The 13376-nt window shown below is 30.2% G+C and overlaps 2 protein-coding genes across 3 annotated transcripts; both read right to left on the bottom strand.

The window, feature by feature from the left end:
• Window positions 1-3563: 3563 nt before the first annotated feature.
• LOC116417790 lies at window positions 3564-5085 on the bottom strand. The gene is made up of 2 exons (XM_031932846.2): window positions 3887-5085; window positions 3564-3794 (listed from the first exon to the last, which is right to left on the bottom strand). Exon 1 carries the CDS (start codon window positions 4453-4455, stop codon window positions 3889-3891), a length of 567 nt encoding a protein of 188 aa, XP_031788706.1. The 5' UTR covers window positions 4456-5085; the 3' UTR covers window positions 3564-3794; window positions 3887-3888.
• A 1372-nt stretch (window positions 5086-6457) lies between these two features.
• Window positions 6458-11673, bottom strand: LOC107981706. Of its 2 annotated transcripts, none has more exons than XM_031933456.2 (8): window positions 11328-11673; window positions 8722-9029; window positions 8456-8593; window positions 8166-8279; window positions 7944-8091; window positions 7032-7869; window positions 6787-6946; window positions 6458-6712 (listed from the first exon to the last, which is right to left on the bottom strand). In XM_031933456.2, exons 2-5 carry the CDS (start codon window positions 8990-8992, stop codon window positions 8051-8053), a joined length of 564 nt encoding a protein of 187 aa, XP_031789316.1. In that variant the 5' UTR covers window positions 8993-9029; window positions 11328-11673; the 3' UTR covers window positions 6458-6712; window positions 6787-6946; window positions 7032-7869; window positions 7944-8050. The 2 variants fall into 2 exon arrangements, with proteins under 2 accessions (XP_031789316.1, XP_031789314.1); XM_031933454.2 differs by having other exon boundaries at window positions 8683-9029; window positions 11328-11661.
• Window positions 11674-13376: the final 1703 nt, after the last annotated feature.

Here is a 13376-nt window from a genome sequence, read left to right as displayed (position 1 = left end):
TGGATTTATTATATAATCCGATAGCAGCTTTATTGTTTTTACATTTATCTTATCTACTCCACCGCTTTTCAATTCCATATTCTTTATGATTTTACTTATCTCACTGTTATTAGTTGGGGTCAAGAAAATAGATTTTGGATACTTTATTGGTTGATGTGCCTTAGCACTAGTTGGTTGTTTAATTTTATCACTTAGTTTTTTACCAATATTGCAGAAATAAGAGTTGAACTCATTGGCTATGCCAATGGGTTCATCGATCTTCTGCATATCTTTATTTAAAATTTGTTTTATAGTGTCGTCTTTCTTATTTGTTTTCCCTAGTTTAGTTTTCACTATTTCCCATAATCGTCTAGGATTTCTTAGATTTTTTCCTACTTGTTCACTATCATATTTAAATTTTGCCTCATTGATAACTTTATTTAGAATTTTTGTATAGTCCTTATACTCTTTCTTCAGCCTATTATTACCTGGATCCAATTGCCAAGTCTTATACAATAACTCTTTTTTATTGCACGATTCTATTATGGCCTTAGTAATCCATTTTTTTCTAGGTTTTGTGATGTCTCGTATGTTACGTATTTTTTTGTTTTCCGTAGCTAAATCTATGCTAATCTTTATGTGTTCAATAAGTGTATTGGTAGCTTCAGTTGGATCATGCATAGTCAATATCAATTCCCAATTTACATCCTTCGCTATTTTCCTTAGTTTTTTGTAATTTATTGTTGTTTTGTTCTCTTCTACCTTGTTTGCTCTTTGCTTGTTAATCGATACAAATAGTGGATAATGATCAGTTAGCGCATAAATTAATTTGAAAGTCCTGGTTAAAATTGTATTAGTTTTTATAAATACATTGTCTATGCATGTTCCAATATTTTTAGAATCTGACGGTCTAGTTATACCCTGAAATCCTGGGTGATACCCGGAGTCTAGTAAGTTACATAAAAACTCATTACTATAATTTTCTTGTGTCAGTGTGTCAATATTAAAGTCTCCTATTATTAAATGATTCTTAGTCTTCTTTTTGTTTTTTATTAGTTCTTTTATGTTCATAATAAATTCCGATTTTGGTATGTCATGAGATCGATATATTGCGGATATGTCTACTGTGTTCTCATTGTTTATTTTTATACAAGAATTGAGTATTTTAAGCTTGCCTATATCAATAATCTCCGTGTCATCCTCTATATCGTTTTCAATATATACAACCACACCGTCAGATCTGTTTATTTTGCTACTGTTATAATACATTTTATATCCTTCTATCATAAAATAGTCTTTAAAATCTAAGTTCCATGATTCAGCGCATACGATTATGCATGGTTTTATCTTTAGTCTCTCAATAAATACTTGAAGTTTGTTAAAATTTGCATTTAAGCTTCTTATATTTACATACAGTATATTTTCTTTATTCATTTTCAAGTGTTTATTTAGAGAGTTTAGATCTAATATTGTTGTTTCTCGTTGTATCGTCTCGCTCTGTATATCTTCTACTATGTCAATGATATTCTCCATGTTACTTGATTCCTTGATTGCCTCCTCGCTGACTCTGCAGATTGAGAAGGCTGGAACGAGGTGAAGTTGATAGCAGCGTGTCCATGGAATTTGTTCTTCTTGGTCTTGTATCAGTCGGTACAGGGATATCTATTTTACCGATATATCTCTGGATAAATGGGTCCACAGGATAATCCGTTGATTCAATATGCCTTTTGATTTTTTTCATAAGCACTTGACATTGGTGGCTATCATTTGCCACGTGTGCTGTATTATACTTTGTCTTGTAGATGTTATTAATAAAACAACAGTTAATACAGCATAAATCAGACTGCTTTGTACAGTTGATTGTATTATGAGGGCCTGCACATCTTAAACATACCTTGTCATTTATGCACTTCCTACTGCTGTGTCCGAATCTCCCACAGTTTATACAGGGTTGTAGATTAATGTCGTCATATACTTTGCAGTTCTGGTATCCTACAAAGATTCTGTTATTGTTCTCTTTTATAGTCTTGTATAGTTCTGAGGTTACTTCAATTATTATGCTTTCTTGATTGTTTTTTTTGTTTACAAATTTATGCACAGCTACACATTTTGTTTCACAGCCTTTAAAGTTTCTTGTATTTATGTCATTTTCTAATTCTTTTAAGTCCATTTGTTCATAATTATCCACACCCACTATTTTCAATCTTGGTTTTTTTACTACTTCTTTTTCAATCGTACATGTATTAGATAATTGCTTACTCATGTATTTAAGGGTTTCAGCAGCACTTGTGTTGTTCATACAACTGATTATCATCTCATTGTCATTTTTGCAATATACCTTTTTGGTTTGAATTAACTTCTCTTTATTTAAATAATGTTTCACACTTGTTCTTATATCTGTTCTGTCCTCATTGTTTTTCTTCCTTATTATGATGTTCGGTACTCTTTCGCTTTTTGGCTTTTCTCCTGATAAAACTTGAGCATATGGTTTCTTAACAATATTGTTTTCTTTTTGTAGTTGCTTAATAAATTCCTTCAATATTTCATTCTTATCGCTCATCTCTGTATTTATTTGTTTTAGTAGACTATTTTCTTTTCTCAAATTACAGATTCAGCTGTTAGATTAAATTAGGCACGTGAATTTAATATCGGTTTCAGCATATTGCTCAGCTGCTACTCAAATACACATTGTTATGGAATACTTTGAATCAAGAAACTTATGGGACATAAAAAACATCTTTAAAAAAGATATTGGAACAAAATATAACTTTGACTATGATTAGAAGACATGAAATTTGTTATCAAATAGCGTGCGGACTGACCTATTTGCACATGCAGCTAACACCTATTGTTCATCGTGACATCAAGCCTGGAAATATCCTTGTTAGTGAGGATTTCAGAGTCAAAATTTGTGACTTAGGTTTGGCGAAGGTTGGTATAACAGAATCTAATTTGAATACAACCTTCATACGAAACATTAGAGAGACATATATTTTTATGTCTCCAGAATTAATTTTAAAACGAGAGGAAGCAACAGTTTATTCTGATGTGTGGGCCTTTGCAGTGACACTGATTGAACTATACAGTGGAGCTGATGCTTGGAAACTTTTAACTTCCTGTGACGTGTTAAGTGCACTTATTAAAATGTTCAAAAAGAAACAAATCCCAGATTTGAATTGCATTCCCTTATTTCTACGAAAGACAGTATTACAGTGTTTTAATTATAATTCGTCATTTAGACCACAAGTGAAAGACTTATTAATACTACTTGAAAAAGAACTTGGTTATTCAAAGCCAAATACAGAATCAACAATTTGTTGATTGAAACGACAAAGTATTTTTAGATATTAGATAAAGTTATTTATGTTTGTTTAACTCTAGTCGAGTAAAATATTTGCTAAGTACCAAAATCATATAACTTAAAGTTTATGATGTGACGTTGAAGTTTATATTACAAGATAATAATAAGACAAATAAGATTCATGTGATATTATAGAACTTTACCTTCGAAACCTAAGTTTCGACTGTGATGTTCACTTAAGAGTTTGTAATGTTAATTACTTAAAAGGACAATAAATATGAAATTATTGTTTAATATGTTTTTATTAATGATATTTTTACATTAAAGCTTTACAAATATGTACAAATATATATATATATATTTTTTTTTATTATAAATACATTCACTACCTAATATGTATAATTTATAATTATAATAATTATAAGAAAAAATAGTCATCTAAAATTAGGAATGGCACTTTTGTAAATGAGACTCATTCTCGATGATTTGAAGATGTCCAGCTTTTGAGTTCCATCTACATAATGAACAAATATATATATGAATGTTGATTTTCTAATAGTCAATGTTTATAATTTACTGATAATTTATAATATGAAATTATATTACCATCAGATGATGTAGTTTTCAACAATATTCTTGATTTTAATGTAAAGGTGATAAGCATCTTCAACTGTACATGGATTGGATACTGGTTTTGGAAGAATCAAATTCACTATTTCTTCTATAAAGTTACTATAAATAATTGGAATCTTTGTGTAATCATTCAAAAGTGATTGAAGGCATTCTTCTTTTACAGGTCGTTTGTAGTCATGTGCACGATATTTCTCTGGCCAATAATATAGTTCATTTGGTATTCCTCCAAGAATATCCCTTGAATTTTGCTTCCTGATCTTATGTTCGTTCCATTCTTTTATCACAAATGAGATTTCACCTTCAATCAGCGGACCAAAGCAATACCTCAAGCACTCAATATCAAATTTATTTGACATATTCAGCAAGTTTTCAGTTTTCATTACTTTAAAAAAATTAATGTAAAAATCACAAAGTCTTTGGCGAAACTGTCTCCAAAATCTTTCTATGCGTTGGTTGTGAGTGCTTTTACCCCTTAAAAAACTTTTATGGCCTGCATTCTCATACGTGTCCTTCCAACGCAGAGCTTTGTGAAGATCTTCCATTAGTGTAGCTTCCGTGCCATTATCTGTCCGTATAATAGCTGGTAAGAAACCACACTTTTTGATGGTTTGCAAATAATAATGAGCGATGATTCCTGGATCATTATTAGTTGTTGCCACTACAATCCAAATAATTTTTTTGAAAAACCATCAATGCATCCATATATTGCAAAGCCAAATCTCTTTAACTTGTCGTGGTTATCAGCATGCCATAGATAATTTGGCCCAGGAACTTCGTACACCCTTCTTTTTAACTTGTACCGACTGCGTGCTTCAACACCTTCAGGATCAAGTTCTTTCAAAAGTCTCATTACAACTTTTTGTCTCACTTTGAGCTTGTATACATTCCTAAGGCGTTTCCATATAGCACGATATCCAAAATTATAGACACTACCTTGCAACTCCATTAAAATAGCGTTACATATTTCTTGTAACGAACTTTCTTCAAAATTTTTCCTCTTCCATTGATGACGTTGCATAATTCTTGACATTGAACGAAGAGAAATTGAAAAATTATAATTTTTCTTTAAAATACCGATGATTGCCTGATGACTATAGTCTTGGTGAAAATACTTTTCAATTTTTTTAAACAAAATTCATCAACTTTTGCCATATTCTAATGTTTTCTTACTTATTTATCTGTAATAAAAATGAATAATATTGATGTTAAAATCATTATCAAAACTATGAATTATGAATTTGTATTTTTCTAAACAATTATACATTATACAAACAATGAAACATTTATTTTGATACGTATACGTATTTATTTTGGTACTGATCCGTAGGTATTTTTCTTGTTTGGTTGATGTATTAAAAATAACGATTTCTTTTTTCCCAGAATCCATCTGAATAGATTCAAAACTGATTAGTCATCAACCTAACCACAAATTGCAATACTATATTTTGATGTAAAATTTTTACTTACATTATGTTATAATTCATTACAAATCGAAGCCAAATTGTTAAAGAGATTGTTAAAGAAAACTTCAACTGCAACTTGACGTGTATGTATATGTACCTATTTGAGATTTCAATAATTCAATTTCCTGGAACACCGACTCACCGAGCAAGCCCAAGCCCTTGCTATTGCCGCAAGAGCAAGGCCTTGCCCCTTCCTAACGCGCTTTAGCCTATTTCGTATAGGTGGCGTATAGGCGCTTCCGTAGCCCTCCGGTACTCGAAGCCATCGAAGCAGTGATGGGCTTCGAGGATTTCAAAATGTTACCTCCAGTAAGCACAAAGTTATCTGGTCGGTATCTTGTAGATATCAATAAGAATTAGCAGATATCTGTAAATGCCTACAGAATGATGGTTTACAGACATCGTGTGGACGACAAATGTCCTGGTTAAAGATATCCTTCCGACATTACAAATTATTACTAACAGATAACGTCAAGATGACTCGAACTATGCCATCATTCATTTTTATTTAAATCAAACGATATCTGTATGTTATCTATGCGTCAACTTTATTTTACTCTCTGTAAGATATCTTGTTTAGGTTGTTTATTTATATATTTATTTCTTTAAAAAAAGACAGGAAAAGAAAAAATTGCAGTAATAACAAGAATTTTTTTATAATCATATGTTTACAATTATACTTTACATACATTAAGTGAGATCATTATTTTTGTTATTACAGCAATTTTTTCCAAGAATAATGACAAAATTAAATTTGTCAAGGAATTTTTACCTTTATATAATATAAATAAATTAGTATACAGTGTACAAAGTTTCTTACATTAACTCTGAAAACTTATATCAAAATTTGTGTACATCTTATCCAAGCTGATAATATATAGATGTATGTAATATTTTTTGGTTTTGATCGACTATAAAGATTTACTGTTTACATCTAATATCACGTTTGTATTATATTATTTAACGTTACAATCTATATAGTACGCACATTTTTCTTATACTATTTTAAGTTTCTTACTATTTTAAGTTTAAAAATAATAAAATTTTTGTACTAATCTATTATAGGACTTTTACGATTCAAAACAAATTTAAACTCAGAACTAAACACAATACTTTCAAAATAATGTTAAATATAGTTATAATTTAAAATCTCAGTCTGACATTTTAGTTTTCATTTTGACGATTTCCACGTCTTTGTAGTCTACGTTCCTGCCGCATCATTTTATTACGTTGAGTTTTCGCTGCTTGTGCAATACGGTCAGATGACCGCGCAGCCAATCTTTAATTTGCTCTTCAGCTTCTGAATCTTTACAAGCAAATTGTTTTCATACAACTTCTGAAAATTTTTAAGTAGAAATGTATTTATGAATGCATTAGACGTACATGGCAGAATGTTTTCATGTTACTCACTTATCACTATAGAAGGAAAATTCATAATTTCAGCTTTTAAAGTATCTTTTACTCCAGTCCATGTTATTTTTTTGCACAGCTCGTCTGTTATAAAAGCAGACATGGCTTTACTCACGATTTTTGAAAGAGTGTTTCCTCCTTTTGAAGCTAATAATTTTTCCTAAAAGTAAAATGTTAAATTTTAATATTGAACCAAATATTAGTTTAATTTTATATTTTTTAGTATGTATTGTATATTTTCTCACAAATTGATCAGCTATATCAGCTTCTCTAGGATCTCCCAACCTCTCATCAAAGTCATCCAAATCTTCTACGTTTTCGAATGGTAATCTTGGTAAGAGATCAAATGTTGGTGCAGGAATTATTGCCATATTAGGATTGTTCTGTATTGCTTCTTTTAATTCTATCAAAGATTTTAAAATATGTATACATGTATTTTTGCATCCAACTATAATAAAAACAAAATTGAAATGGTTATTTAAGTATATAACTTCCATTTAAGTAAAATTTATAAAGCAATACTTAGCACTTATCTGGATGGTGGTTTTCTTCTTGCAAATAAGCAATTGAATTTCTTCGATTTTGATTTACAGGCGCATACATATTTGTTTGGTTTTGATTTACAGCTACCTGTGCTGCATTTCTATTATTATCATCATTTTCATTGATTTCTGTGTCTTGCATTCGTACACCAGCAGCATGGTTGCCTTCGTTGTCATTTTCAGATTCATTATTTTCTGTACGATGCAATAATTGTGGATCAATGGCCAAATCTTCTTCATTACCTGTTTCTTCAGGTGCAGCATATTGTCCTGCATACAAAAAACTTTGATTTAGGGCATGCTGTAGTATATCAACTCCGTTTTCGTCCACGTTAGCTCCTTCTTGTATAATAGTTTCAGTGTCATCCAATTCAGTGTCCACGTTTTCTTCAATTTGAGAACCAGTAGAATTATTTGACGGACTAAATGACTGGGCGAAAAAATCTGGTGGTAACGGAGGTGGTGTCTTCATTTCATCCCTGAGATCAACAGTTGTTCCTCCAGGTAATTCATGCGATGGAACATTATTTTTTTTTACGGCCTTCAAAAAAAATGTCAGTTGTAATAATACTGAGTATAATTTATCTTAAGTAATTAATTTTTAAAAAGGATTACGTTCTGGAAGTCCACCACAAGCAGTTTTTACAAAAGTAGACTTTTTTGCTATCTGGGCGAAAACTTGCTGTGTCAACGGAGATGGTGTCATCATTGCATCTATTGGATTAACAGTATTCATGCGATGGAACATTATTTTCCTTGTGGCCTTCAAAAAAATGTCAATTGTAATAATGCTGACCAATTTAACTCATGTAATGAATTTTTTATTTAAGAAATTACCTTCTGGAAGTCCACCACAAGCAGTTTTTGTTAGAGCAGGCTTCGTTCCTGTCGGAACAGATCTTTGGAGAGATTTTAGAATTTCAGAATTAACTGGTTTCAAAACAAGCGAATCTGTAAATCAAGCGTTATTTTTAATACAGCACAACAATGATTATACACAATGGTAAATGAAATGTGCAAATAGAACTAAAATTGTAAAATTTCATCCTTAACTATTTTGAGGTTACAAATTTATAAAAATTACACGAGCATTTCAAATATGATAAAATAAATTTTTTAGTTCTTACTGTGATGAAATGAAACAGGTGTTTTAGAATTTGCAGATTCATGAAATTGCTCAGTGCTGGTTTCAAAATTTCCTGTGAATTTAGGCATTTTGGCTGCAGTATTTACATGGTATTTCCCATCTTTCTCCATTGATTTACCTACAAATCATCAACAACATAAGCATGGAATAATTTCAAACATACTACAATGTCTTAAAATGCGTGAAAATTCTAAAAGTGTAACTTACGTTTTACGTTAGTCCTACTAGTAGTGTTTTTTGGTAAACCTTCTGATGTAGATGACAACGGTGTGGACAGACAACTATAACCTCTTTGTGCAACTTGTTCAAACTCTGCAGGCATCATGTGTCCAGGGAGATTCGCTGTAAATGTGGCTCCACGATGCGGCTGCATTATTGATGGCATTAATTGACTACGCCCTTTCCCTGAGTTCTGGTTTCCTGCAGGCACCACGAATGTCATAGCCCGTCCAGAACCTCTTGTCCGCAACCTCTGACTCTGATGAAACTGATTCTGTGCTCCAGGTGAATTGTACATTGTAGGTTGGGTGCTCGCTATTGCAGTGTGGTAGTACCTTAAAGATAATGGATAAAATATGCAGTATTTTTTCAATAATCAGAATTATTTATTTTAAATAATTAAATTTGTAACTTTGTAAATTTTATGTTTAATTTCTTCAAAAAGTAAATGTTAATTTAAACAAAAGTATGGATTAATGGAAAAAGATAATAATAATTATGTGCAGAAATTATTAAATATTTTTTTTTTATTTCATTCACTGTCCATTCCTGAAGATCTGATAATCGGTTGGATTTATTTATACCAATGAGCCTAGAGTCTATAGGATAATTATCCAAAGAATGACAATCTAAATATTTACGTCCTAAAACAACAGGTTCACTATTACGATGATAAATTTTTTCGATCACTACAATACTTTTATCCTCCATAAGGCAACAGTTATTAGGAATTTGACAACTTAAAATAAAATTTTTGAATACAATTTTTGAACATCCTACGAGTCTGAATTTATCTTTACCTAATTTGTTAGCATCAACAGTAGCAGAAGAAATGAATGACCTTTCATTTATCTTATTCATTATTTGACTTAATGCATAAGAGCCTTTTACAACCATTCTTTTCAATGTTCGCAGATGATTTTCATACGGGTAGGCACTAAACGAATCAAGAGCTCCAAAATTCAAAACATCATCACATATGTGTATTGTATTGTAAACATTATAAATCACGGAATCTTTACCATATAATTCAATCATTGCTTGAACAAAATAAATCATTAGATTCTTTGCGCAAGAATTATTTTTAATACACTCACTTGGATCACTTAATATTCTAACTGCACAATTTAAAGCATTAAAATTTTGCATTTGCTCATCAGTAATATAGTTTACAAAAATTACCGGTCCCATGTACATTAAAAGGAGTCGTAATTCTGTGCATTTAAATTTATCAATCTGATCCAAAGTGCGAGTACCCCTTACAAATTCCTCAGGTATCCACTCATTGAATTGAACATATGTTCTATTCAACTGACCCTGTCTAACTGAAGCATCTATTCCCTGTCCATATTGGTTATAATAAATTAAACCTAATTTTAGCATAACACCTGAAAATAAATGAATAGGGTCGAGTGGAACTTGCTTAGTTATACTTATACCCTCAACACCCTCTAATGGTGATATTACATTCTGATATTGGACAGGCAAATTGAATCGATAGTTTATATCATTTCTAAGGGTTGAATCCATTTCGAGAAAAACTCTTCGATGATTTATCGTCTCTCCTGTTTGGATACACCTACCACATCTACTATTATGCGCTGGAAAACAGCATACAAAGTTTCTAGCAACTGTATCTGCTACAAGACTATGAAAGTACACTAGATAAGTAATATTTCTGTGAACGAAACCATTACTGTTTAAGTCCAAATATTCATGAATAAAAGGTTCCAAATATTCATTGGCGCTTGATGGTTTTCCAGAACCATACCAAGCAGATACAACGAAAACATTACTATTTTCAACACCTACTATTTTCCCTAAAATAGGCCACAGCTGAGTATCACTACTTTTAGATAAAGGCAACCCATCAATACTAAATTGTACAAAAATTTTATTGCCATCAATTTCATTTAAATCTATAGATTCTAATTGATTGTGCAAAGCTTTTTCTAACCCATAATGAGAATAAATTCCTGAAGCCAATTCAATAATTTCGATGGATCTAGGTGTTTTCAACAGCGTACGTGCATCGCTTGGAAGTTCTTTTATATCAAGAATATTCTTCAACCCTTTTAAAAGCATTGTGATAGTATATTTACGAACATAACACATATTACCCCATGAACGTAAAAAGTCCACTAATTGCTCAGACTTGCTTTTGACATTATTTGATGGTAACAATAATTCAGGGATAGAAAATGAATTAGGGTTGATGACTTGATTTACATTTACATTATCAATAACATCATTATTATATATAACAAGTTGATCATTTTGTTTACTACCCAAAATATCTACTACACAATTATCATTGTTATGTATCTCTACGGCACTCCTAGTATTGGGACAATCGTTATTAATATTGTTTACATTTGCTACATCTATTAGAACATTTTTCTCTCGATTATTATTGCTACGGATCAATTTATCAATACTATTTTTCAACATTTTTGATACATTTCTTTGGCGTTGCCTCTTAGAGAGGTGAGAAATCCTTTTAAGTCTTTTTACCATAGTTAAATTATAAGAAATCAAATAATTATAACTAGTATGTGTATCTCTTAAATTTTTATATGAAAAACGAATAATTTATTATTATATTAATAGTTTATTTAAAGATATATACTCACAAAAAAGGGATCGCCGATCGCAAACGTTCTCATTATGATTTTATCACGTCTCTCAAGTTTTCGATATCTTATTGCAAACTTCCTGTGGCACCTAATCGATATCGTAATTAACGATAACCATTGGACATCAAATGATTGATAGTGTTTGATTAGAAATTTTCAGACATCTATTTTTTAACATATTATAGTTATACAGAAGACAACACTATTAAAGATAACTTGACGATAACCTTCTAAATTGAGGCGCAATAACTTTATTTAGAACAACTTGAAGATATCCATGAGATGACGCAGAAAAGATATCGGTAAAATGATATCCTACAGATGTCCCTATCTTTTCAGTGTTTATTGGGTGATTATATTCAGAGCGTAGATACGTTTTTGATACCTTGCGGCTATATTCACGTCGTTAAATTCATGGCGCTCGTAACTTTCCCGCTCGTTCGTTGGTTCCTCCATTTCGGCGCGAACAAATCGGCAGTACCGCGACTCGCGAGGCATTTTTCCTGGACAGCTCAATACGTGCAGAAGCAAACCGTTTTTTTCTTTATCTCCGTTATTTCTCTCAGTATTATATGTTCATTAATTGTCAGCCAAGTGCCGAAGAATAATAAGGATTCTTCTGAGGATCGACGGAGAGACCGAAACCCTGAGAGTCCTAACCTGAGTTGCAACGCTTTTATTGTGATTGTAAAGTGAGTTGATTGTCACACATTTTTAATGTTTTATACCGTTGATATTTTAATATTGCGAAGCTCGTATACAAAAATATACGATAAAGATGTATACAGCAATATACGATCAGGTTCATTTAAATACTAAATTCGCGAGAAAAATGCGTTGCCGTGGGGATAATGTAAAAGGATTGCCTGACATCTTTATTGCCGTTGATCAGCTATTTGTTTTTCGCGTTTTATGCTACTTTTTTTCTACACGTTGATTAATTGATTTGGTTTTGATGTTGTACTATTAAGATAAGTCTGACAAAGTTAAATCTTATCAGAATGGTCATTGAGAGTAGAAAACTTCTTCAAACAACTGGTTTTATTATACATGTTCTCTACATATACTAAAAATTAAAATTTTTCAAATGAGGAAAGGCAAAATTTGTATACAGTTTGATCAAAACCATCCCTAGTGGAAATATCATTTTTTCAAAACTATTTAAAACTATTTAAAATTGTTTAAAACTGTTGTTGTATTTTTGGACATTTAAAACAGTTTTAAACAGTTATGAGCAGTTGTGAATTATTTAAAACAGTTTAAAACAGTTCCTAGCTTTTGTTTGAAAGTTTTATCAATTAACAGGAATTCGCTATGAACAATTTTAAACAGTTTTAAATAGTTTGAAAGTTTCTTGTTAAAGTTATACAAACTAATAAGAATTTGTTTACAACAGTTTTAAATAATTTATATAATTTTGAACTTTTGTATTTAAATAGTATAGAAAAGTATTAAAAAAACAGTTTGAATAGTTCCGTATATATATATATATATAGATACACACATATATATATATATATATATATATATATATATATATATATATATATATATATATATATATATATATATATATATATATATATATATATATATATATATATATATATATATTATATATATATATATATATATATATATATATATATATATATATATATATATATATATATATATATATATATATATATATATAGATATGTAGTCAGATATTAATGATAGGGAAAATATCATAGTAAATATTTTCTCTAAATAATCATTATTTATTCAGAAAATAATACATAATGTTAACTATAATCACAGTTAAACACAACGTAGAGACTTTTACTACTTCTGATTAAATTATTTTCTCTAAATTATCGTTAGTATAGTTTATTCATAAAATAATACATAATTTAAATTATAATCACAGTAAAACAGCGTAGAGACTTTTACTACTTTCGATTGAAAAGTAAATGTAAATAAAACATTTTTTTTAACCTTAAATTAACTGAAACGTTTACTTTAAAAATAACATTTTATAAAAATAATAATCAGTAATAAATA

The sequence above is a fragment of the Nasonia vitripennis genome (assembly GCF_009193385.2).
Source record: "Nasonia vitripennis strain AsymCx chromosome 1 unlocalized genomic scaffold, Nvit_psr_1.1 chr1_random0009, whole genome shotgun sequence".
Lineage (NCBI taxonomy): Eukaryota > Metazoa > Arthropoda > Insecta > Hymenoptera > Pteromalidae > Nasonia > Nasonia vitripennis.
Note: the sequence above shows the minus strand (reverse complement) of the source record. Positions and strands in the feature narration are given on the sequence as shown.

Coding starts and splice junctions, on each gene's coding strand:
- LOC116417790 (XM_031932846.2), bottom strand. CDS start 4,455: ATGGAAGATCTTCACAAAGCTCTGCGTTGGAAGGACACGTATGAGAAT.
- LOC107981706 (XM_031933454.2), bottom strand. CDS start 8,992: ATGTACAATTCACCTGGAGCACAGAATCAGTTTCATCAGAGTCAGAGG. Junction 8,594..8,682: donor TAGTAGGACTAACGTAAAAC/GTAAGTTACACT, acceptor GATGATTTGTAG/GTAAATCAATGGAGAAAGAT. Junction 8,092..8,165: donor TTGTGGTGGACTTCCAGAAG/GTAATTTCTTAA, acceptor ATTTTTTTGAAG/GCCACAAGGAAAATAATGTT.